Source organism: Xiphophorus couchianus, chromosome 16 (genome assembly GCF_001444195.1).
Source record: "Xiphophorus couchianus chromosome 16, X_couchianus-1.0, whole genome shotgun sequence".
Classification (NCBI taxonomy): Eukaryota; Metazoa; Chordata; class Actinopteri; order Cyprinodontiformes; family Poeciliidae; genus Xiphophorus; species Xiphophorus couchianus.
Genome location: NC_040243.1, coordinates 20188770 through 20216005, shown reverse-complemented (window position 1 = coordinate 20216005; position 27236 = coordinate 20188770). Strand labels below are relative to the sequence as shown.

The 27236-nt window shown below is 40.6% G+C and overlaps 1 protein-coding gene across 1 annotated transcript in view; it reads left to right on the top strand.

Moving 5' to 3' along the window:
- The window catches only part of usp43b (ubiquitin specific peptidase 43b), an 87229-nt gene that overhangs the window by 12516 nt on the left and 47477 nt on the right, over positions 1-27236 (top strand). The window contains exons 2-3 of the mRNA XM_028042534.1: positions 348-494; positions 23184-23287. Of these exons, the coding sequence (XP_027898335.1) occupies positions 348-494; positions 23184-23287 (251 nt within the window). The remainder of the gene's footprint in view (positions 1-347; positions 495-23183; positions 23288-27236) is intronic.

The window sequence follows — 27236 nt, the reverse complement described above, 5'->3', positions numbered from 1 at the left end:
GTCTCTTTTCCCGTCGGTTTGTTGTTTCCTCTGGCTTGTTGTTGTAATGGGACATATAGCAGTGTTTAAACAATGGCTTTCTTCTTGCCACTCTTCAAAGACGAGATTCATTGGGTGTCTGGCTAATTGAGCTGTTTATCTCTGCAGCTCCTCCAGAGTTAAACTTGAGGTTTATATTTACTTTAAAAGGGTAATTTATTTTAGCATTTTTGCCTTGTGTAGGTATAACCCTAAAGCTGAGGAAAAATAAATTCAGCAAGAAGCTGCCACACTGTCACAGTCGTACTGCAGCTCATGAGATTTATACAAAGTTTTCGGCATCATCACGCCTCACTTTCTCCCCTCAGACGGTCGTGTCCAAGTACGGATCCCAGTTTCGTGGCAACTCCCAGCACGACGCCCTGGAATTCCTCCTGTGGCTGTTGGACCGCGTCCACGAAGACGTCATACTGGCGTCGCACAACAACAACAACAAGACCAAAACTCCTGAGAAGGTAAGACTCCAGCAGACTGTGGGGGGGCCACACAGTGCCGGTAGCCATAGGAACGCGTCACGTTGGGGAAACGCACATGCAAACAAGCTCTCATGCCTTAGCCAACCATTAAAGTAATTAGGAACATTGAGGACAACTAATGACTGATTGTTCATGAGATATTGTTTCATTACATAATAGATGACAAACTGCGGTTTGTTTCAGACATTGCATCAATCAGCCTCGTGTTGAGTGTCGGTTCATGTTTACAAAGGGAAAGTCTTCAAAGACGTCATTGCTTTTAACGTTCAGTGAATGTTTTTTTTAGGTGAATAAAAACATTCCCTCGTCTTTGACCTTCTAGACAGCGATATGCATCAGCATTCATCGGCATTGAGCTGGTTCGCATTCTGTCACATTACAATGGGCTACGCGCCGATCCGATATCAATATCTGTTTCGGTCCCGATATTGGAAAACAAAATCTTGATCAGGTATTGGTGACTGTGCCTGAGCCAGAAGAGCAGATCTGTTCAGTCTAATTCTATGCTTTGTTCTCATCATTCTTCATGATTTATTTTACATCATAATTAGAAGTCTTGATTTCACTTTGTGAATCATTTGAAAGAAGGTTTGTTGCAGTTTGTTTTTACATGTTTGACCAAGACGGCCAGCCTATTGTTTTTGTCAGTTTATTTATTTATTTATTTTACATCAACTGTTTTTACATGTTTGGTTGTTGAAGTAACACCAGAGAAGCTTGTAAAGCTATTGGTGTATTTAAATGTGCTGTACTGGTTCAGAGTTATCAAATACATTTGTAATTCAGTACATTTACGTCTGCATTTTTAAAAAAAACAACACAAAAAGAAAACATTTTTGTCAATGCAGCACCTTTTCTGTATTGGATCGGTTATCGGCCAATACTAAACCTCAAACATCAGCATGGGAAGTGAAAAAACGTGCATCCAATTTCAATATGTTTGATGTGACAGACCAACACAAAGTAATGCATAAGTGAGAAGTGAAAGAACAAATGGTACTTGCTTGTTCAATTTTCCAAAAACAAACATTTGAAAAGTCGTTGATCAACGCTCTAGATCCACCTTCTGTTGCTGTTGCAGCTGCACGTTTTTCGCGGTATCACTCTACCAGCTTAGTAGAAAATGAGCTTTTTGTGTTGGAATGTCATATAAAATTCCAATAAATTACATTTAAGGTGACAAGAAAGAAGTAATTGGGGGGTGTAAATAGTTTTGCTACGGACTGCTTTGTTTGATGCGCGTTCAGAAATGTTTGAAAGACTCACCAGACGTCATTTCCTCGGTTATCTTTGCAAGATTAGCTCCGCGGGCCAGTTTTTATGCCGTCGAATAAACCGTGGCAACGTTTGTGCAGTGCAAACAGACTCCGTGTCTAATGCGCCGCCCACAAACAGGGAGACGGCTGACAGACGCAGGAGATTTGGTGTTTAGATTTCCTCTCAGCGTGGCTCCTTCTGGCGGTACGCCTGCAGGCACACTGCAGACCGACTCTTCTCCACTGGAACTTTCAGACGGCTCCGGTGCGAGTCGTTTGGGCAGAATATTCATGTTTTATTGAAAGCAAATTTTCAGAAAGAGAAATCCCTCTTCTTACGCCGTCGGGCTGGAGCGAAGGTCGATTTATTGGACTCGCCGCACTTGCTGCGGGTGACTTCCGGGCCAATAAAATGTACGAGTATAACTCAATGAGTTGAAATATCATCTAAAAAGAAAAGAAAAAGGTAATTTGTTCCAGTAACTCGATTCAGAAAGTGACGCTTGTGTAAAGTATGGAGTCATTACACACATGTTAATCATTTATTCCTCCTGGTTTAGATGGATGTAGTTTGCAGCGAACACAAACGCAAACTTCTGTTTCTAAAGCAACGCTGAGTATCCCAGAAGACGGGGGGGGAAAAAAACACATATTTAACAGAGAAATGCAACCGTCTGATTGGGAAGATTTCAATCAAAGTTTGTATCAAACAATGCTACATACTAAAAACAAAACATACATAGGTTTTCTAGCTTATGTGCAAACCCAGGCAACGGTCTTCATAGTTATGTAATCCATAATATAACATTTCATTTAAAAAAAAAAAAGTCATGTTGTTTTTGGTTTTATATGACATTCCTATTGAATTTTCCATTTTCCATTAGCTACAAACCAATTGTTATCAAAGTTATCAGGATCTACTTAATATTTTTGAAAAGAATTACTGTAGAACTACTGTGGCTCTTTGTCGTCATGGAAGGTTGTAGGTTCGATTCCAGCTTCCTCCTGCCACATGTTGATGTGCCTCTGGGCAAGGCACTTAACCCCACATTGCCTACCGATCTGTGTATAAATGTGTGTGTGTTTGTGAGTGCGACTGGCTGAATGTGACTCTAGTGTAAAGTGCTTTGAGTGGTCAAAATGACTGGAAAAGCACCATATAAGTTCAGTCCATTTGCCATTTATTTACCATAAAACATGAATATTTAGAGAATACTCTTATTTATTGAGAGATAATTGTAGATGAAACTCTGTCATTTCTGAATGAATTGAATTATTTTGTTGCGTCATTTTCTCTAAAGGTCTTTTCCTTAAAATCGGTGTGAACGCTGCCAGTTTCAGAACAAAGGCCGCAGCGTGCTCAGCAACATTATTTTTGGAAACTTCTCGTATCATCAGAGGAAGGTCGTGTTGCTGTTTTTAGGCTACGGTGAAAATAACACCCTGCGAGTCTCAGGCAACTCTGTTGGGTTTCTTATAAATCCTCTGCTCAAACAGCCGTATAACGTAACAAAGCTGACCGTGTACCTCCTTTTTTTTTAAATGTGGGAACGCTGCCCGTCAAAGGAACCAAGGACAGGATTTGGACGTCTATAGCCTCCATGTACAGCTCGCCCGCTCTAACCGCTGTGTTTTTTTAATTGAAATTTACCGCTGAGCTCACCAGTCTGACTCCACCGACTCATATTTTCACTCAAGTTTGCAGCTGCGTTCCTGACAGAGCGTTCCGGAGAGAGCATCAGAGTACGTCAGTGACGTTTATGATTAAATTAAATCCAAAATACTTTTGATTAAGTATAGTTCACCAAAGTCATAGCAGATCTAATGTTATATTGTTGTTGTGTCTTTTCTTGTTTGGTTTTGTTCTTTCCTGTACAGGATTTGGTAATCCAGCCTAGATAAGCATCAACTCGGTTTCTTAATCAGTGAAAATCAAAACATCTCAGAAACAAAAAAAAGTAATGACTCACTCTGTCTGCGCTGCGCTTCATTTGCTTTAAAGGCCCTCATTCGTAATGAGATTTAACCAGACGTAAGCTTACAGAGACATGTACTTTTTGTTAACAAGCCAACAGACACCAGGAAGGCAACAGAGGCAGCTGCATTAGCATCTCTGCAAAGTCTCTAATTAATCTGTCCTCTTGACATTTGTGTTTCCTTTTCTCTCTCCCTTTGCCTTACGAGACTAAAACAACTCTTAATTATTTGGGGAACATTTTGAAGGAGAGCCGCAGTAAGACTTCTCTCCCGATCAGAACATCTCTGGTCTGGTGATCTTTCTGCCTCTCTGCTGGTGTTTGTTCTCTTTGTAACACATCTTTTGTTTGTTGTGGATTCCACTGGCTGGGTAGATGGATCCTCTCCTTACTCCGGTAAATCTCCCTCCCCGTGAATCATGGTTCACTTCTCGCTTTTATCATCTCCTTTGTCCTTCATGACTTTGACGTGCCGTACCTCCGGAATGCTTTTTTGGTATGCAGGGTTGATGGCTCTCAACCCTGCCCCGATATGAACTCAGAGGGGGTAGGGACTCGCTACCAGGGAGGAATAAGAATCCCTCTCGCTGGATGACTTCAAAAGTTATTTTATTTCCACTTTCCCTTTCGGCCAGTCGGCGTATCTGGGCGGTAATCTCTTCCTCGGTCGGCCTGCGGGAGCGTTTGCATCCCGGGCTCCAGCCGGTTTGCCAGTCTCTTCACGTTCTCAGGCAAGGAGTCGGAAAAACTCCAGTGTCTCTTTGCCACTGACCCAGAATCAAGCGGGGGCCCCGCGCTGCCGCTTTGTTCACTAAAGCTCGTGTTCCTCGTGACGTAAAGGCGCAAACACAAACCCAGACCTCACCTCTCAGACCAATGGCAACGTCAGACCAGTTTGTACGTTTTGCATTTGTAACGGGTGACGACACACACCACACGGCGTTCATCGTTCCCCCCCGGGGCTTTGACTCGCACAGAGCCCATTCTGCTCTCGGTTTGTTGATTCGTCTCTGCTTAGAAAAAACAGAGCAAGTGTGATCATCTCGTCTTCTGAGTGTTTGTCTCTTTCTGTGTGTGTGTTTTTCTTTCTCTCTCTGCCTCGCTCTGCTCTGTCTGTCTTGGCTTAATGAATGCACCTCTTTGTAAGCGGCTGGAAGAAAGGGACACTTGTTGCCCACTCTGAGACCAGACGCAAGTTTGTAGCCGACTGAGAAGCCTGGGTGAAAATCAGACGTATTAAATAATGTTTTTAGACCTCTGTCAGATAGTTATTGTGTGTGGTATTACTGAAAAACTAAAACTCTTCTTAAGACATTTGGGTATTATCAACCAAGCACCAGAGGTAGAACAATTCATACAGTTCATGAGACGATAATAAGGATCACAAGAATTAGCCAGGAAGGGTTTTTGGCAGTATTTCGGGGGAAACCAAGGACCCTTGATTTTTCACAAATGGAGTCAAATTAGAACTGATGTGTCAGGATCTTGTATTGTTCGAGTTTCTTCGTTTTTCTAAACTATTTCTATGTTTTAGTTTCATATTTTTTTTATTAGCTCAGTCTTGTTTCTGATTTTACTGTAGTTCAGTTCTTTCTTAGCGATTCTAGTTTATGTTCTTGTGTCTAGTTGTTCTAAGTTACTCTAGTTTTTTATATCTACACATTCTTTAGTGTTAGATAATTTCCTAATCCCCAACATTCACTCTCCTAGTACTTACAATCTTCTGCTTCTCTTAGTTCTCCTGTGAAATCCCGTACGATCCTGTTCTCCCGGTCTTGCTCTTTGTGTTTTTATTTGTTTCTGATGTTTTTTGTTCTCCTCTGGCTCCCATGTGTTTTTTTTTTTGCAGGGGGGGGTTTGTTCTTATTTTTCCATTAAACCTTCAAATCTACTTACCGCCGCAGCCTCTCTGAATTTGGGTCCTCTTCACTAACACATGACAATTCATTTGAATGTTTTTTGTATTATTCGATGGTACAGGTTTGATTTGATTAGACTGGTACAAATTAAGTGGGATTTTCAAAATGATTTCTGTTTGCTTAAAACCTGAGTAATAGGAGAGTTTATTCCGAAAAAGTTTCATGACCTTCTTCAAATTCAGAAGTTGGGTAAAGTAGTTTGGCACCAAACAGGATTTCATGACTTTTAACTTTCTGGTAGGTTGACTGTCAACATTTAAGAGTAACTTGGGCAATCCCGTGGGCGTATTTTAAGATAACACCTCAAACAAACTATCAATAGAACAAGTGTATATATTGTCTGAATTATTCAGAACAGCAAAAATAAGATGCAACATTGTCTTAAGTGCTGGAGCTCAGTTGTGGTCCAGTTTAACCACTGACTAACACTGGTGGGTGTGTGGTGGTGGTGCTCCTAACCCGGGTGGCGCCCTGGGTGAAGCACCGTACCAGGAAGTCTGGTCAGTCCTTGAGTTCAACTCCTTGATTCCTGAAGATGCCATGCTCCTCTCTTCATATAATCATTTGCAAGTGAAATGTTGCAAGTGTGGCGAGTTTTTAACGAATTGTCTCACGAACAAACTAATTCGCGGGTGATTTTTCTAGTCGTGTTTTTTATTTAATGGAAACGCCACACTTGCAACATTGGGTTTTTTAACATTATTTAATATAGTCAAAGTTTTGCGCACGTTTGTAATGGATACAGCTCGTCATCAGCTTGCGGGAGGAAACCCAAAACATCCGACCCGAGTCGTACACGTACCATCCTGCCAGAGGCCGAGCAAATATATGAAAACCTCTGCCTGCGTCTTTAAAACTCCCAGTCAGAGTCACAATCGCTCATTTTAACCTCTTGACGTGGGTCGGTCGGCGGTGCCAGCCGGTGGTGAGTTATGGCAGCGGCACCTGGCCCAGGCCTGTGATAAAGATAACGACCTGCTCGTAAGGTGGGTGAGGAGATGCTGGTAAAGCGGGACATGCGGCGCCTACAGCCACGGCTGAATTTCCAGCTTGTTCAAAGCTGAAATAAAGCGTGCCCAGTAGTTGTAAAAGGAACATTTTTCACCGTGCAGAATTTGTCTCCCGGAGGGTCTTATAAAACCAAGTCACAATGACGAGTTACTTTTTAAGTCTGGGGAGATTCAGGAGCCTGACCTTTTAGCGCTTTTCTGCCCGTAATGAGTGTGCAACAGAGAACAGTACGGGGGAAGCGTTTCTTTTTCTTTTTCCCTCACTGCTAAATTACTTTTTATGGTTTTAATCCACAGTCACCACCTACTTCTATTAAAGTACTTATAACTACAATAAATTATTGTGTCAGGCTAAGATCTGTGTTTGAAACAGCTACTTTTTGTGGTGACAAACCACAAAAAGTAGCTGTCGAAATGCATTTTTGCGCCTTAGAAACGGAAAATATTTCATTGTTTAAGTCTTAGACAGTGATTTAAAAATAATTTGTGAGGAACAAAAGAATTTATTCTTAATTTTCTCAAAAATATGGTGGAGTTGTGGGTTACAGTTTCAGACCAGGGACACTAAAGGAGGAGATCACCCAGGAAACCAGTTGTAGTTCTAACAAAATGTCCCTATTTTGCATTATTGCAGTGAGGAAAGTAATGTCCTCTTTAAAAGAAAAACGTATTCATCAACATCTGGAATAGTAAAGAAAATCCAACAGTTTTGATTAGAAAAAAGCCTTTTCTGCTTACAAACTTACCGTCTTTGCCTCGGTACTGGACCTCATCCACACTGTCTGGTCCAAACAGTGAAACAGACGGAAATAAATGGAAAGTGGCGGCTCTGCAGCTTTGATCTCTGAGCTCAGATGTAAAAAATTAAGACGTAAAATCCACGTCGGTTTGTTCAAATAATCCCTCCTGACATCATTAATGAAAGCTTGTGTTTTCTACAGCATGTATTTAATCCTGAAAGGAAGAAAGAAAAAAGATACGTTTTTCTGCTGAAGAACTCCTGATTTGTCTTTCGTATTAAGATCAGCATCTATTTTGTCTTCCCTCTCTAAGGCTTCGTTAACGCACCAGACAAAAATCCAATCCAAATCCCCGTTGTTTTTTTTCCCCCATCTATTTGCGACCCATATCCGACTTTTTATGAACGGCCCAACTCCGATCTTTTTACCCCAGATTTAACTTTTTCGTACCGTTCTTGTTTTACAAACGTTGCATCTCGCTCATCAACAAAGGCTATTATTATTATTCAAAGTGCTTCACGTCATAAAAACATCATAGTTACTCATTTTGCTTGTGGTCCACGTCGGTTTGTTCAAATAATCCCTCCTGACATCATTAATGAAAGCTTGTGTCATTAATGCAATATTTTTTAATATATATATTGCAGGATTTTTGTAAATTTAAAGTTAAAAAAAAAAGTAAAATACAAAGCTTTATTGACAATGTTATTCCTGATCAACAACAAGTTAAGCATGAAATATTTTAATTAAACAAATGAAATGGTAAGAATCATCCCTAGTTCACGTTTTCTTTATTGAAAGAAAGGCAACCACTTTACTCATTTATTTTGGACTCAACTGAAGAAAACTGAAAAAAGATTCATTTTATTCTCAGGAACAACAACAACAACAAAAAGACACGATTTAGGTCATTCTTTATTTGAAAAAGTTGTAATAGTTTTGCTGTAATTGAATAAATTTTTTTTTTTAAAGTTCATCTGTAGCCCTACCTATCAGTGTTCTGTAATTTGCATGAGTAAAAGATATTTATTTATTTTCCCGGGGTGGGGGGGGGGCGGATAGGGCACCAAAACTGGCTACAGCCCAGGACCCTTTATTCTTCAAATACAGCCCTGGTCACATGCTAGATTTTTGTATTTTGTAAACACAAAGTGATGCATTAAAGTGAACTAGAGTACACTTTTACATACGTTTTGTAGTAACTTCTACTACTCTTATTTCAATCAAATTTCACAAAACTTAAAAGCTAATTTAATCTTGAGCGAGTAATTGAGGAGTTAACGGTTGCTAACGTGACAAGATACAGAACTATTTTTTTGTTTTGTTTTGTTTTTGGGGGTGCTGGGGTTGCTAATTACTGTAAGTAGGAGATTTAAAAACCAGAAGTCTGTTCTAGCCGGAGATTCTCACAAAGAGAAATAGATAAATGTTTTTCTGCGGGCGATTTTTGCTGTGCAGCTACCGTGTGTGAGCCGCGCCAGTCAGCCGCTGTGCCGCAGTGTCTCTTCTTCTCTGCCTACGCAGAGGTAGGCAGGAGCGGCTGTTTGGTTTGTAAAGTAACGGTGACCGTATCTGTGCACAGATCCGGATCCGAGTCACTCAGAAAGCTCAGGTTTCAATTTCCATGCTTTAATTTCTCACGTTAGAAGCGACGCAGAGTAGCACTGATTACTTTTTATTAGTTGAAGCGAGCAGCGTCAGCTTCTCGCTACCTGGCGCCGCCAGCTGCCTGGCACGCGCTTGTTTCGTGCGTCACGACAGGAAGAGAAAACAAAAGAAAGCGAGAGGGGGGAAAAAAAAAAGATGGGCTGCTTCCCATTTACTGCAGCACCAGAGCAAAGCGCAGCCTCAAAGTGCGTTAAAACTCGGTTGTGCTTTTACGAGGCAAATTGAGGGCGAGGAGCAGGAAGGAGGAAGAGGAGGATTTCAGGAGTTCAGCCGACAGATGGGACGCCATACGTCCCGGACAGGTGAAGCAGAGGAGGCTGTGGCGTAGATACGACACCAGGTTAACACGGTTTGTCACGTCTGAAAAGTAGCAGGAGTTACAGATGAAACCAGGAATCCACATTTTTTCCTCTCAGTCTCTGAAGTGAACTTGTTTTAGCTGGAATTGCCAACATTATTCCTGTTTGCTAAATGCCACAATAGAGAAAATGTCATATTTGTTTAGTCTACAAAATGATTACTGTCTCTTTAAACGATGAGGAAAAGATTCTTTCTGCCATTTTTGTGGAATTTAAAACATAAAAAATAGAAATAACTTTGGTCATTCTAATTAACGTAAAGCGATAGCAGTTTGGTCTGATTTAACTTGAGACAATGAGAAAAAAAATCTCCATGTTTTTTTAATTTTTGTGTATATTTAACCTTAAGATTTCAACTGTAGGTTCAAACCCTGAGATATGAGCTGTTAAGTTTGAGAAACACCACAGACTTTAGTGGCCATGATGGGTGAAAGCTGCTTTGACACAAATTGGTGCATTTCATTCTAAGAGGTTAAAATCTAAATTCAGATACGTAAAACATTATGTTCCTTATAGACACTTTGCATGGACTTTGCAATTTCGTGCATGCGCACAACAGAGGAGGGCAAAAATGCGATTCTTTTACATGTCATCGATAGTCTCGCTGCTGTAGAACAATTCTGTTAGCAAAATGAAACCTGGAGATGTAGGTATTATTAATTTAGTGCAGAGCTCCACAACAAATGGAAAATAACACAGAAAAAACTTTAAAAACAACTCAAAACCACTCGTACTAATTTTTTTCACTCTGTGTCGGCTACACTACACACAGACCTGTTGCCACAGCAACTGGCTGACTACAGCTCTACTAGTGTTTAAGGATTCGACACCAAAAACCATGCAAACATTTCCCACACGAAGAACAAAACATTACAGTATTACGTTTTCACGCTTGATGTATATTTTGCAAATATTAATAAATGATTGTCTGAAAACGGCACTGGTTGATTAGCTAATTTAAACAATTGCTACTGATGATCTGTCAGAGTTGGTGTGAGGATCGCCTTTTTTGTTCTTAACTGAACCGAAGCACACCAAATTCCACAGCACATCTACATGTTAATCAAGTCATAGTCAAGCTAGCATAACTGACCTACTTCCTTCTCCCTCACCATTTTTCTATTACTTAAAACTCATTTCTGACCTTATCTATTTATCGTAGTGTGGACAGCTAGTAGCAAAGCACTGCATTCCTTTTTCTTTTATATGTCACGTGTACATTTTAGATTATACCGCATTATCTTGAAAGCTAAAACCGATGGTAGTCTCTGCAGTCACCACATCCTATGGGTTAGCTGGGTTAACTCAGTCTTTCTTTCTTGCAGCTTTTTCATGTCAAGCTGTCTATTGACTTCCATTCATGAATAAAACTTCCCAAATACGACTTTGTTATATATTAAAATAGAATACTTATGAAAATGTTTGAAGCCACTTTGTACAATAAAGTTTTCTGAAGGTCAGAGGACCTATAAAGCAATCAAGATCTCACCCCAGATCAACAGAGCTCCTCTTCCTGCGTTCTCTACGATCCAGATTGTGTTGTGTGTGAATAGTTAGTTTCACACCGAAATTAGAAACAAGTCCAGACAGTGACCCAGACGTTGCACCAAAGTTTCTAACTTGGATTCTCATCAGTTATTCTAGCAGTGCGTATCGGCAGAGCAGCTCCTCCTCGCTGCTCCCTGTTCCCGTCGAGGATGTGAAATACGGTTCAGACGTAGTTCTGTTGAGCTTTTTTTTTTTTTTACCGTGCTTTTTTTTTTTCTTCTCTCTGGTTCTTTTTTGACACCTCTTTCCTCCCACGTCGAAGCAGCTTCCTGCGGCTCAGACCCACCTTGTTGGAAAAGGGGGGTTTTTTGTTTTGTTTTTTTGAGACTCGGTTTTGAACGCGACCGCTCTGCGTTTGAGGTGCTCGCCGACCTTTAACCCAGATTAGCATCGACTCGCTTAAACCTAAAGCCCTCACCGGAGGGGTGGCGGAATGATATGAGCTGTGATAACACAGTTTACATCTAGTAATTGCTTCTAAAATCCCTTTATAGTGTTAAAAAAAAAACAAAAAAAACTTTCACACAAATAATCCCTCAATGGGTTTAAAAGCCTGCTGTGCTACTTCACTGACGACAGCAAAAATAATGAGGGAAATGCTCTTGATTTATTGTAGAATTGATATATCTCTTTTGGGAAAGGAAGTTCATGGTTTTCCCTTGTGATGATTCGGCTTCTACGCTCCTCTAATCTGGAACTAACATCCAGAAAACTGCAAAACTGCCGAAACACTGACAGACTTTGAATCAAGGCTGAAAACTCACCTGTTTAGAGTCGCCTTTGATGAGTAGAAAATGGGACATTGATCAACATATTTGACGTGTGTTGGTGATTTTGATGATTGTATTTGACGAAATGTGACGTTTGTTGCTTGTTTTACAGTCGGTGACTTTACGATGTGAAGCGCTTTGAACTGCCTCGCTTCTGGAATGTGCTGAACAAATAAACTCAACTCGACCCATATGTGATTTTTCACATTGTGTGTGTAAAGTCAATTCCAGAGGCCGATCTGTAAACCTGGGACTTTCAGACTGCGACACGGACACAACAAGGCTTTAAACCGAGCAAACCCGTTCACACACACACAGCGCTTCTGTGGTGGTTTATGGATTAAATTAAAGTTCAAGGACAATCAGCCACAGCAACAATTGTGGACAGCCCTTAAATAAGAATAAAAGGAAGCGTGCTTCTTGTTTGCTTTTTTTTGAAACGGGGTCTGCTTCTCTCCAATTACCCTGCAGATTTAAATCAGCAGCTCAAATTAGCTTCAAAGGTCACCGTCTAAAAAAAAAAAGCTCATAGATTTTTCTTCAAACTTGCTTCGCTCTTGAAGAACAACATACGTCACCTTATTTGGTGCAGCCATTACGGTAAGTGAGCAAACTAATTCCTTTTTTTTTCTTTTTGATTATACAGAAAATCTCCTCCATCCTCACTTAGGAATAACCCACAACCCCGCCGGGTTTGATTGGCAGAAAGCGCCGATGCCGAGTGTTTAAATGATTCGGATTTGCTGAGTGGAGGCTTTTCCAGAGAGCGTGTCAATTAAATCGGCTGAAACCGGGGCGGACTGGAGTGATTTAAGCAGCTGTTGATTGAAATGATTTGAGCGGCGAGTCCAGTTTTTAATGTGCCGTCTTGAATTAAATTCAATCGCACTCCGAAGTTGTAATTATCAATCCTGCCGCGCGATCCAAAGCCAATTTAGAAAAGCAGCCTTTCATCAAAAGACAAAAAAAAAAAAAAAATTATATAGCTGGCATTTAATAACTTACTGGCGTGGCGATAAATCCCATCAGATCAGGAGCTTTGGAGATGCAGATTGGCTCTTTCCGAGCAGATTAATGGCTGCATGAGGAGACAAGAAGTCCTACCTCAGCGCAGGGAGCCGTAGTTAAAAAAGAAAAAACGTGTTCATGGCCAAAATATGTCACTCAAAGGCGCAATAGTACTCAAAGTTATTTAGAGCATCCTGTCCATTTCCTGGTGAGAACCAGAGAAAACCCAGCGGCGCTTTAAAACTCGGGCGGAGAAAAGCTGCAGCAGGTAATAAACACCGGGTCATTCTTGCCTTGACCGACTGGCAGCCGAGACAAACGACCTCAGAGCTCAGTAAAAAAAAAAAAAACTGTAGGAGGAAAATGTGGAAAATCCCACAGTCACCATTTGTCATTTTAATTGAATTTATTTCTTGCTGCTTTGGTTAGCATCCTTTATCCGTGAGACGTTCTCTGCTCTCGTGCTCAGCATGTGGGCTGTTGGTTTACTTGTGTGATCAGAGTTTGGGAAAGTAAAGCTTCCTGTGTTTTTTACATATTTTTTGTCTCTAATCTGGTAGACATTCACCAACAAAAACTGTTAAGCTGTCAGGATAAATACAGATGCATGGCACGAGTTTTACATTTTTACTTTTGTACCAAACAGTTGAAAACCTGCAATTTTCCTTTCACCTCACAGTTGTGCTGTAACTTTGTGTTGGTCTGTCATAAAAACATCCCGATGAATATATTGAAGATTTTGCAGCTCTGCTCACGCTGATGGTCAGAATTAAGAGTTAGTCTCTAGGCCTGTCTTCATAAGCAATAAGTCAATCAATTGGACATTTTTCCAACTTTCTTGTGTCGCTGATCATCCGATGGGATGCTAGCTTTCCTAGCTTGGGGTAAAAACAAATACTACCACCAATGGGCGGTTTCCATCTTAGTGATGGTTCACAACCACTGAGGCTTTTAATCGGCGAACAAAATACAAAAAGGCCAGAGCAAAACTAAGATAGATAGATGCTGCCCTTTAATACCATTGAAAAGCCAGCATTTAAAAAAATGTAACACATATATATATACAGTATATATATATATATATATATATATATATATATACATATATATATAAGTCCTAACTGGCAGTATTTCCTGTCTTCCCTGCCTGAGCCTAATGATGAATATATTTTGAAGGGCAGCTTCATTTACAGAGTCTTTATAATCCATTTGATTTGTTTTTGATCTATTTGGGATATTCAAAATGTCCTCCAATCAACCAGGTTTACTTGTATAGCACATTTCAGCGATACAAAGTGCTTCACATTGTGAAAACATAAAAACCATCATAAACGCATCCTGTAGTCAACAGTTGTGAAAACCAGTAACAGGATGTGACGTTTTATTCCAGTTCCAGAGTTAAAAATGTTCTCTAATAATTAGTTTACTGACCTTTGAGAGGACATACTTGAATTTTTCTGCCATTTTTATGCTATCGGTTAACAACGGCCCACTGTACGCTGAGGTCAGTTTGAGTTTTTTGCGCCGACCTGTGTTCTTTCTGCATGTTGCCCCTCAACAATGTGGCCAATAATGGGCCGAAAGAAAAGCTTCGAGCTTCACTATTATTTATGGACTATTTATAGAGAGGAAACCCGCATGAAAGCATGCTGCGCTGAGGGAGACCGTCCATTATTTATCAACACTCTGTATGTCAGCTGAATACACCACTTACTCAATAGCTCTCTTGGCTCCATCTGTCAATAAACACACACACACACACACACACACACACACACACACACGTGTGCTGATGCTGTGTCTAACCGGATGCTGCCCATCGTTCTCGGACCCTCTTATAACAATCGCCACGGGGACCGAGGTGCTGTTGTTTGCATGTTCTCAATCACTCCTCCATAGAGATTTTTTTTTTGTTTTTTTGTCCTGCATCTGTGCATTTCTACAGCTCGCCTGAATTATTCACATCTTCTTTTTTCTTTTTTTTTTTAAAGGTTTGCTTCCTGTTATGTCCCCCAAAAGCCCATCAGGATGAGGAGGGTGGTCTCTTACGATGGGAGGTCTGCGTTTTCTCTGGGAGGTTGTGGAATCACTCCACTCAAAAATGTTTGGGGGTGAATTATTGAAAGCCTTCACAAAGCGAACAAACAGTCTGGTAATCTGTTCAGGGTCTTGAGACTTACCGTTGCTGGCTTAAAACTCGTAATTCATCTCCTGGTGATTAACAGCCATTGATTGAGTTAATATAAAGTGGATTGATCTTATCGATCGTCTAATGATTAATTGAAAAGCAGCCACTTTCTGAAAAATTGGAATTTTCTTGTGTCAAGAGCTTCGAGCGTCTTTCCATTAGGTGAAGGGCTAAAGTTTTGACAACACTGGATTTAAAAAAAACATAATTACATTTTAACATTATTTTGTGTCAGCTCTACTGACTCAATAAACAGAAAATTGTTGGTTTTCTCACATTATTAAACTTGGACGTATTCATAAAACACATAACAAAACAAGAACCTCATAGGTTGCTGAATAGAAAAATAAAAAGATGGAAAGATATGTGAAACGCTTTATTACCCGTGGCGCAATATTTTAATTAAATTATCTTGCTGGGTTTTTTGCATTATACTAACCACCGCTTTTCTGTCATGTTGCTTTTACCTTCGTAGCAAATCAGTAATTTTTGCATGGATCGCTGTAGATGGACAAAAAATGAGGAGTAAATTTCTGCAAAAAACTTTGAAAATTTTCTAGAAAAAAAAGGAAGTTTGAAAGGTTAACTCCAATTTTGAGATGAATTTTCTGAAAAGAAAAGACTTGGAAATTTGCAAGGTTCAAGTCAAAAGTTTTTGTAAGATTATCCTTTTGCAGAAAATTCACTCCTTTTTTTAATCTACAATGACTCTAATACGCCTTCGTAAAACCCGTCATGGAGCTTGACAGAATGACATTAAGGTAAAACTTAAGGAGCTTGCATTTTGCAAAAAAAAAAGTTAATTTTGCATTCCACACCGGACTCTGTTTGCCCCCCTTTTTTTTCGTTCCCGTTCTGTTATGGCGCCACCATCTTTATTTCTGTATCAACTGGCTCCACTACAAGGTGACCAACAGCACCGTGTGCCGGGTGGCGCCAAACTACAGCACTAAAAGAAGAACTAAAGCGGACAGTATTAGCTACTCAATTGGAACTAACTTTAATCGAACAAACTATTAAGTGTGTTGGGCTGGGTTTTTCTTTACAGGCAGAATCTGTTCCTCCACCAGGCAGCTTTGAGCTGCAAAACAGTCGGCCCCACCACCATTCATCACAGCCTTCTGTCTCTTCCTCTTTGTTTTGACTCCTAATGTCAGTCCTCGTGAACTCTGGCCTCCTGCTGACGGTGCTGAGCCAGCACCCGGGTTCTAAGCTGCTGCTCAGCTGCTCTCTGTATCGTTGTCATTTATCTAAATCCTAGAAATCAATTATGTCGCTCCAAGGTGCCAGGGTGACGTTTTTAATTTTCTCCCAGGCTCCTCTGGGCCTGGCGCAGGCAACTGTCCTGGCACTAAGCCTTACAGATTAGGCACCGGTAGACAGTTCTCAGGCTTTGCTTGTGTTAAAGATTAGCTGCTGTGCAGGTTTGTGCCCCGGTAGAATAGCCTCTGCTAAATATGCTAAATATGTCACTATGTTTTTATTGTTTTGCTTTCTTATTTCACACCACTTAAAGTTTTTCACAATTTCTGATGTTACAGCCCAAAACGTCAATGTACAACACCGAGATCTTAAGTGACAGACCTGCACAAAGTACTGCATAATTGTGAATGCTGCTGCGTCTGATGCCCCTAAATGAAATCCAGTGTAACTAAACTATTTAAAGGCCCATAATATCCCCCCCCCCAAAATAAATAAAATAAAATAGATGAAATATAGACGCAAGTTCCCTCAGTGGGGACAGCAACTAGCAGTCGTCTTGCATCTTTCAGGTGATTAGAAGTTCAGAAAGGGCATGAAAATGAGGAAGTAAAGAGATTTAAGTGGATGTTGGTGTTTTATTCTGTTTTGTCTGGTATTTGGCTTTTACCGAGGACACTGAATCTGGAAACATTGGCAGTCCTTTGATAGTGATCTACGACCTGAAAAAATAAACGCAGTCAGTTGTTTTAGTAATGTTATCCATGCAAGCTGCATAAATTCTACTAATCCTTAAAGTAAGACGCCAGAGGCGGTTAAAATGTGAACTCTGTAATTATTTTCTTTATTTTAAAATGATAGTTATCTTCAATATATTAATTACTTATATTTATTTAACCCACAAAGAATTTTAAGGCAATTAAACACTTTTTTTGAAATGCTAAGCCGGAACCTTTGTGTTGTGTTTCTGGTACTCCTGTAAATCTGACGCACGAGTGACATCTGCTAACAACAGCAACGGGCGACAAAGCGGCTTCTTTTGGGCCAGTAGGTGTTAATTTTTGTTTAAAAATAAACGATCTACTCTCGTGTGTCTTCTCTCGCTACAGGCCATTTTAAACGGCGCCTCTCTGCTAGAAACTCTTCTAGGTTTTTGCCAGTTTTGTTGACCCACAACAACTGTGATGTTTCAATGAAGGAAGTTCCTTTTAAAAACTTTTTTTTACCATTTTTACTCAAAAACACATCAGTTTTCAATTATCCCAGAACATAAATGGAAGAACAACAAACAAGTACAAAGCTCTTTCAAGGCCGATTTAGTCTGAAGTCACTTTGTCTGCCAGTGTGGGAAGCAACCATGTAATGATCAAACTTCCAATTTAGCCAAACTGCTTTTTTTTTTTTTTTTTTCTCCCAACATGCTCCCACTTGTCACAAATCACCACCAACTTAGCAGTGAGGCAAGCTGTGACATGTGCTGCTGAAAGGAGAATTAAGATGATGCCTTTTTTATATATATTAATAAAATAAAGACACGGCGGAGGTGTGGGAAAGGTGTCAGGATCCACACATTGTTGCTAAAGAATGTATATCCGACTGTGAAAGTGTGAGAGCTCCGTTTTCAGAATAAATACTGGGAGGCCCAGCATGTGGAAAAAAAAGAAAACAGAAAGAGCTTTCAGACCCTGTGCGTCTCCTTTTCTCCTCCTTTCCTTCAAGGATTTCATCCTTTCTCTAAAAATAGCTACTTTTGATATTTTTTCCCTTTTCTCTCTCCTCCTCTGTTGCCTGCCAGTTTGGTTGCATTTTTATCAGGCATATTTTTTTGACAGGCAATTTTAAAGATTGCATCTCCGTTTTGGAGCGACCCGTGCCGTCTCCCGAGACGGATGCCCGGCCCAACCCCGCCTCGCTCCGCCTGGTCCTGCCCTGCTCTGCCGGGGTCATTTTTACAACCTGTGAAGCAATTTCTGGGACCAGCAGCGCTAACTAGCCTTGCTAAGCGAGCTGGTATCTGAACATGATCTTTTAGATGGCTGAAGTCTAATCTGCACCGCATGACAGTGAGCCTTTGAGCTGTCCCTCTTTCTCTCTCTCTCTGTTTCTCTCATTCATTGGGTCTCACTGTTCCTGTACTCCTAACACACAGCTGACACCTTGCAATCTATTGACATGGCCGGACTGGGCTTGAATATCTGAGAGGTGATAAGTCCAACTGGGTCTTCACTCTGCGGCCTCCGTTTTGTTATCTCTGTGGAAAGATAGCCGTGGAATCCACTAGCAGGTTAGTGGAAGAAAAACATGGAAGTGGAAAGCTTCGCTGCTTTGTATTAAATATCCAGATGTATTTAGTGTTGCGATTTTGTCTCACTGATTTAATTTTTTTACATTATCTTGAAGGGAGAGTTGCTATTTTTCAGGTTTGGTTGTATGGCGTTTTCATCGCCTGCTTAATTTTTTAATCAAACGTTTTTGTGTTAGTTTGAGGAAACACTTTTTCCGTGTGACAATAGTCACGTGATCAACAACCGAATGTTGCTACTGTTAGAAACCACGAAGAAGAAGATGACAGGAAGTGGTAGGATGATGTCTTTTGATAACTTACCGCATGAACAAACTAATTTACGTGTGAGTTTTAATTACTTTTCTTTTTTAACGAAACGAAGCAATTGCGAAATTTTCTATTTCCGACATTAGTGAAATATCGACAAAGCTTCACACACTGGAAATGGAAATGCGGCTAGCATCTGAACTTTAGCATGCAGCAGTCTGAGACAAAATAAGATTAGCTCTGACCGGAGAGTTTGTCAAGACGAAGATGGTTCCAAAGCAGATGTATACCAATATTATAAGAAGCTAGATCTAAAAATCTTTTTTTTTAATGTTAAAGTCATAGTTGTTCATCAACCCTTAAAATTCTAATGTTACACTGAAAAGAAAATCAACTTCTTCTTCCCAAGTCTGGGCTTGACATTTGCTGCCAATATAAAAGTAAGTTGCAGATTATCTTCTAGTAGGATATACATGGAACAAGAGATAAGGAAGGAGCACGACCAAAATTAGCTCAGCTCTTCAGTAGCAACCAACCTCTGCTCTCGGTTGCAGCTAATATACGGAGCTACCAATTACTCCATCAAAGCCCATGTAAAAAAAACAAAACAAAAAAAACACAAACTGTCTCTTTAAGAAGATCAGCTGTGCTGAGCTGTTCCAGTTTGGTCCCCCTACAAAGGAGGAGGAAAATATAACGAAACAAGTAAAAAAACCCTGACCCTCATAGGAAGAAGAAAGGAGAATTGTATGTGCCTGATGAAGCAGATGCAGAAGGGAGGTCAGGTTTCAGTCTCAAGCATAATCTTAAACAGTGAAACGCAAGGCATCTTGTTTTGTATGCGCTTCACACACATCATGGACAAACACAGACCGTCCACTCCACCTCCCGCCCCCTTCTTTCGGCTTGGTTTGAGAGTGGAGGTAATGGTGGAGGAGCCAGGCGGGCAACGGTGGCAGCCAGTGCGGTACCAGGAGTTCAGAGGAGTTGTTAACAGAGCAAAACAGAGAGAAGCTCGCAGAGTGCAAATCTTTCAGCCAGGTCAGGTCGGCTCTTTGTCCGTTGTGAAGCAGCCGATGTTTATTCCGACCCAATCGGGTGAATTTTAAGCTACTTTTAAGGGGGCAGCATTATTTCTTGGAGGCATTTTGTAGCACAATCAAGTAACTATGTTAACCTAATAAAGTTATAAAAATGCTACATATATCAAATATGACTGGAAATAAACTTGATTTCATAATTTTGCGCCTTGAAATTGGGCCTCTGTCTTTTTAAAAACTCCCGATTTTTCTGAAGCTCTGCCTTCAGGGAGTCATTACAACATGGCTCCTCATTTAACCCTTTAGCAACAGTTTTGACCCGCGTTGCTCTGAGGAGTAGGTTGTATGATGCTAAGTGTTGCTGGCTAGTCTGAAGGAGCCGAGGGGGGGAGAGCTGGTTTGTAAGGCGGGAGCTCAGAAGCTTGAAGCTGCAGCTCTGAGGAGGAACTTCACCTCAAGGGCGGAGCTAGGTCCAACCAGGCGGTTTGGAGAGCTGAATGGTTGCCATGGAGATTTAAGATTGCTCAAACATGCATGAAAGAGTCAAGACGACACTCCAGGTGTGTTTTGATGAAGGAATAACATTATAGCATGATGTAAAGCTCAAAAAAGGCAATTTTACATAATACTGCCCCTTTGAAGAGACAGTAATTATTCTGCATGATCCTGAAGACATGAATAAATCAGTGATTGACATTCTTTCTCTCATTATTGTGGCATTTAGTAAATAGCAATAATTTTTATAATTCTAACTGACCTGAAACAAGACAAGTTTGGTCCAGTTAACTTCCAATAGTGAGGGAAGAAAATGTGTCTCTTCATCCAGGGTATGTAAACTTCTGGTTTGAGATGTGCTGTTTCTGTTTCGTGTTGCCTTGCTCGAGCCTTGATTGCACTTGTGCAACTCAAGCCTATAATTATCCAAATCCCTGTCAAAAGAAAACTGAATTCAACTCCCACCATATTCTCAAGCTAATTAAAGTTCATTACTTTGTTTTCTTCTTTCTGGAACTGGTCCCAGCATTGTGCTTTTCTGTGGAAGAGCAGAAAATAGCAAATCCATCCAGGGAGTGTTCAGTGTTTTAACCTTACATATATATCAGCTTGAGAAAAGTATTTTTTTTAACTACCGTATTTTCCGCACCTAAAAACCTTCAATTTTCTCAAAAGCCGAGAGTGCGCCTTATAATCTGGTGCGCCTTATATATGGACCAATATTGAGCCACAACAGGTCTCGCAACTACGGTAAGCAGCCGCCGACTTCATTTTCCCCCGTAGAAGAAGAAGCGCGCTGGGTTTTGTGTAAAGACCCCAAAATGGCTCCTATTAAGAGACACGCTTATGACGCAGAGTTTAAACTCAAGGCGATCAGTGACGCAGTAGAACAGGGGAATAGAGCAGCAGCAGAGAGAATTTAACATGAACGAATCAATGGTGCGGAAGTGGAGGAAGCAACAGCTGTTCATTTTGGGAATGAACGGAGTTTTCAGATCGCTGGTTTGTAATCTATTAATAAAGTCTGACTGACCTATCTGACTGTTTTGTTGACATTCCCTTTAGCGCAGTTCCATCTAATGGATGCATAACGTAACCCCAGCCTCTACTGTAGCGTCTATTCTATGCGCCTTATAATGCGGTGCGCCTTATATATGAAAAAGGTTTTTAAAATAGGCCATTCATTGAAGGTGCGCCTTATAATGTGGTGCGCCTTGTAGTGCGGAAAATACGGTACAAATCCTTGCAAAAACTGTTCATAGTTACATTTTTGTTGTTTGTTGAGGTTACAACCACAAAGTTTCATGTATTTTATTGAAATGTGGTGTGGCAGAACAACACACAGTACCATTTTTTATATGTAAAAATGGTTATAAATATTTTCACAATTGGTCACAAATAATCCCAAGGACATTGGGTCTGCTTCTCTTCGGAGCAGACCAAAATTATACGCAGGGTACCCCAAGGTTTGATTCTGGACCCCTTCCCATTTAACATCCACAGGTACACGCCCCCTCTAGCTCAAGTTATAATAAGTAATAAGGTTATGCAGATGATATACAGCTCTACATTACAGGTGACTCTGCCCCCATCAAAGCCCTGAATAAATGCTAAGAGAGATAACTGTATGGATGTGGCATAACTTTCTCCAGCTGAACAGAAACAAAACTGAAGTTATTATCTTTGGACGTAAAGAGGAACAATCTAGAATCATCACGCAGCTTCAGTTATTACAGAGGAAAAACCAGTGATCAGGCCCAAAACCTGGATGTAGTGATGGACTCAGACTAGAACTTTCAGAGACACATCAAGACAGTCACAAAGTCGGCCTTCTGTCACCTGAAGAAGATTTCTGGGATTAGAGGACTAAAGTATCAACAAGATCTAGAGAAACTCATCCATGCATTTATCTTTAGAACCATCGATTACTGCAACAGCGTCTTCAGAGGTCTGTCCAACAAATCAATCCTCCAGCTGCAGCTGATCCAGAACGCTGCTGCTGGAGTTCTGACTAAAACCAGGAGGATAGAGCACATAACACCAGTTTTAAAGTCCCTACACTGGCTCCCTGGAGTTCAAACAATAGACTCTAAATCACTGAACGGCTTAGCACCAAAAAAAGAAAAGAAAATACATTAAAGATCTGCTGCTGTTGTATCAACCTTCCAGAACCTCTCAGATCTTCTGGTTCTGCTCTGCATCCCCAGAACCAAACATGGAGAAGCAGCATTCAGCTTCTATGCACCACGAATCTGGAACAAGCTGTCGAGGATAAACCCCAACTTTAGGAGCTGCCTTTGACTCGTAATCACTGGAACATTGATCATAATTTTTATTTTCTTGACCATTTTGATGATGATATTTGACAAAATGTGATGTTTGGTTACTGTGTTGAGTGTTTATGGTGCAAAGCACTTTGAAATGCCTCGCTGCTTTACAAATAAACTTGATATGAATGAGATTTTGTTGTTGTAAACTGGTAAATACTTTTGCGAGATTCTATAGAAACTTTACTCTTAGTATGGTTATGAGGCAAACCTTGTAATCACTGGGCTATTGTCTGTCCCTCTCTGTGTACAGTACCCTTTCCCACACTCGTTTGGTGACCTTGCAAGTCTTTCAGTAATCAGTCTGCTTTTTTCTACTCTTCTTTTATCTCCATCTAAGGCCAGCCTCTCTGTTGTAGTTGTACAGATAGAAGACAACAGACAGGAGGAGGGTTTGTGGGGGTTAAGGTTGTGTGAGGTCAGTCCTCTCTGTCTCCTCTGAACGTGAATTTATTGCTAAAATAAAAGCTTCCCGACCTCAAACTGCTTCTCACACATCATAATAACACTTCTCTAACTTATCGGGTGACATTATTTTAAGAGCTACGTCGCAATACTTTGAGAGGACACGCACACGCCGCTGTGTTCACGCTGACCTCCCCTTGTGCCGCAGGGTCCCGGTGGAGCTGACGAGGTGCCGTGTACCGACCCGATCCCGTCCCAGCAGCCCAGGGCCCAGCACAGCTTCGTCCAGGAGCACTTCCAGGCTCAGTACAAGTGAGTTTTGTCCTCCACTCCACAGTCACATCTGCTTCGAATAAATCCTGCGACATAGCAACAAAGGAACAGCGGGGCTCTTACGGCCACCCGGTGATTTCCCCCATGATGAGCGTGGGGGTGTGAGGCACTTGTTGATGGATTTTTTTTTTTTTATTGTCCAAGAGTGGCTCAGTTGTTTTGTACATCATGTGTTTGATTTTCTCGTAGAAGATTTGTGTGCTCTGCATTTAACCAGCTCAGAGAGAGGCGTCTTTTATTGTGCCCGAACCAAAATGTCAGCGAAGTCCCCGACTCCCCCAACATACTAACCTATTATTTGCATTGAGAGTTATGTTTTTCATATTTGGTGCTGTTGTGTTTTTCAGATTGCCTAAATGTCAACTCAAAAGTCATATCTTATAAAGCTACTGTACACAGGCAAGGTTCACACTGAGGTTTAAAATACTAAGTGTGGTTAGTATTTTATACTTTTTGTTTAAGTCATTAGCTTAGGTAGAGACCATTTCTGGTGATTCATTATGTTTCTAAACATAGTGAAATTTTGTTCGGTGATGCTCGATGTCATAAGAGGCACACAACAGAATCTATGTAGCAGTAATAATATTACTCAAGTAAAAGAAAAAGGTAGAGTGCAGTAAAACTACTCATATACAGTAAGTACCTTTTATCCAAAAAAGTTACTAAAGTGAATTTAACAAGTACTACCCACTTTTGAACATAAACATCAGCAGTAGCCTATAGGCTACTTGTTAACAAGCTTAAGGTGCTGTATTGGTATTAGCTTGTCATCATTTAGCTAACATTACCTGCATCCAACATCATTACTCAACTCAGTCAGTCAGTTTGGAGGAAAAATTGTGCAAAGTACTTTGCATTTTGCTGGTTTGCTGCCATGATTCTAACACAAACCTGAGCAGCTCTGCGCAGCAGCAGCAGGTCTCCTTTGCTGCCGCACATGTGTAAACCCGGCGCCAGCGTCGTAGCGCTCATGTTGCGTTTAAAGGCGGCTCGGAAAAACAGGTTATGACGTGTTAACAACGGATTAAACAGTTTTAACTGCTGAAAAAAGTGACAGAGGACACAGATATGGGAAGTGCGAAAGCCCCTACTGTATCAAATTGATATAGGAATAACAGAGAGTTGGCCGTTCTAAGGTAAGAAACAACAAACAGCTTCCAGTCCAAGGGGGGGGCACGGCTGACAATGTGGGCGGGCAATGCCCCTCAATGCCCCTCAATGCCGCCAGGCCTGGATTGCAGCAAACAGGAGCCACAGACACATTCATGGCGTCCGCCATCTTGCTCCTAGGCTTTTCTTCCAGGTTGTGTAACGCCCCCCTGTTGATGACACATGGTTGGTTCCCAAAATGGATGGAAACACGCATCATCTCTCTACGAAATAAGAATCAATGGTTCTCAAAGAGGATAAGAAACGCCCCCCGGGTCAGTACCTGACACACAGTAGCTAAGAAAGATTCTAGCATCCCACTCCACTCCAAACCGCTACGTCCGATTTATCTGCGTATTAAAATGACCCAAACTACAAAACTACAAGGTGACAAAATGGAGTAATGTGAGTCATGTGACTCCTAGGCGAGAAGAATTGTATTCATGCCAGTAATTCTCTAGAGTGCCTTTACTTGTGCTGAAATAATTAGCATACTTAACAGTGCCAGTGGCCAAGTTCTTTTTTATTTTTTTATGTTTTTATAATAGTCTGTTAATGCCACTGTAATTCATTTCATAGGGAGATTTTCTGTAATCAGCTCTCGTAATCACAAATGCATTTAGCTGTAAACCAGTAAGGTTATCAGCACACAGCTGGAGGTCCTGATGGCTTCCATTAGTCAGAGACCTGGGAGATAAAAATAAAGCAGTTATTATTAGACACTGTGTGCATCTGTTGGATGGGGATTTTTGAGCTTTTGTCTGAATGTTTGTTCTGGAACGTTCACTTTCTTTTCGGTTTTATTATTGGATCACATGCAAACGTCTACACACCCCATGTATAGAAAAACATCAAGGTCCAAGTTTCATATGGCATATATTCTGTACAATTTCACTGGTAAACAAATAAAAATAAGAAAAATCCAAGTTGCACAACGTTAAACTCGTACTTAGATGAAACACCTTCTATTTAATTTCAGCGTTTATTCTTCACTAGGAGTTTATTGGCTTTCCACATCTTTACTTGGCCAGATTTTACCCACTCTGCCTGGTAAAAGATTAGTTGTTAAGAGATTTTTGTGCAGAGAAGGGTTCAGACATTTCACACGTTTGGTTGAGCTGCGTACCCTTCACGTTCATCATGTAAAAAACATTTATTATCGCCACATCACTGACCACACAATATGCACAGTGGTGGGTGCCGCTAGCTAAACAGTTGGCTGTGCTAACCCTAACGCACTAAACACAAACATTAGTTCTGTTAACAAGCTACACCAACACGGTATTTAATGGAAGCTATTGCTAAACTGCTACTGACCATGTGTCAATGACTCAACACTTCCTGCAATGCAATACAATTTTCAGTTTTTCAAATTTTTAAGGATTTATTCACTCTTTACAAATAAAACATTTTGTGTACCAAAAAAAATTTTTTTTTCAATATTACAAATAACACAAAGGCAAATATATACATGTATATTTTCCCTTTACATCAACACATCACAACACATGTATCATTTGCAAATGTATGAAAGATGGCTGTTTTTTCCATATTAATATTTTGTCTTTGTCTTTTTTGCCCAAAACGTGTGAAAATATAATCTTTAACTAAAGCAACAACACTTTTTCTTACTATTATTTCATCAACTTTTAAATACCCTATTTTTCGGACGGCACACATAAAATCCCTATATTTGCAAAAAAAATCGGCAACGCGCCTTATGTATGAACAGTGTACCGTATGTTTTATTACGACTTTGGTAAGCGACGAAGCCACTCCCCTTGATTGTCGAAGCATAACTGCTGCTGGTCAGAAACCTCGTGGAGTCAGCTTTCTATGCTGTCTAGACAGTCTTGTTTTGGGGTGGTGAACCACTTCTCAACTGTCGTCCGAGCTTTCACGAAGGCCGGAATCATCAATGAACAGCCAAGCAACAGCAATGAGACTGAATCGGATGATGACGAGAGGGATCTGGGCTTGGTTGATGCAGCTATCGCCCGACTGTTAAATTCCGACACCGAAAATGAGGAATTTGATGGATTTGTAGAAGATGAATGATTGAAAAAGGGAGTGTACTTTTTTGTGTAATATTGACAGTTATTGTTAATGATTTGAATAAAGTCTGACCTATCCGACTACTATTTTGTTTCGCTTTATGCGCCTTATAATTCAGTGCGTCTCATATATGAAAATAGATCCGTTCACTGATACTGCGTCTTATAATCCGGTGCGCCTTATAGTCCGAAAAATACGGTACTAAAATGTTTCTTGCTCTCCAAATAGCATCTTTTATGCAATTAATGACTTAACCACCAGAGGAAGTCATTTTTCTCCCAGTCATCTTTCATTAGTCCATAAGCAATCAATCCATAGGATAAATCCTCCTTTCGCAAATCCTGTAGCCAAGGCAACATTAAAGTCCATACCTTTTGTGCAAATGAGCATCCCCAGAACAAATGTCTGGTTGTTTCCTCGTCCTCGCATTGGGCCCTCGGGCATTGGGGGCTCCTTGTACAATTCCTCCTGTATAGGAAGGTTCTTATGGGAAGACACTGATTAACGATTTGGCAAGCCAAGTCCTTATGTACCTTCAACTAGTGTATGTTATTAACATTTTTCCATGTTATCTTTACCAAATCTTTGCACAGCTTATCTACCGGTGTCAATCTGTTACAGAGGGACAATTTTTCTTCTATTTTAGTTCATTTAATATTTTCTGGTATAATCTATTTTAAATCATAGTTCAGTGACTGAATTACTGTCTTGAAAATGAAGGGAT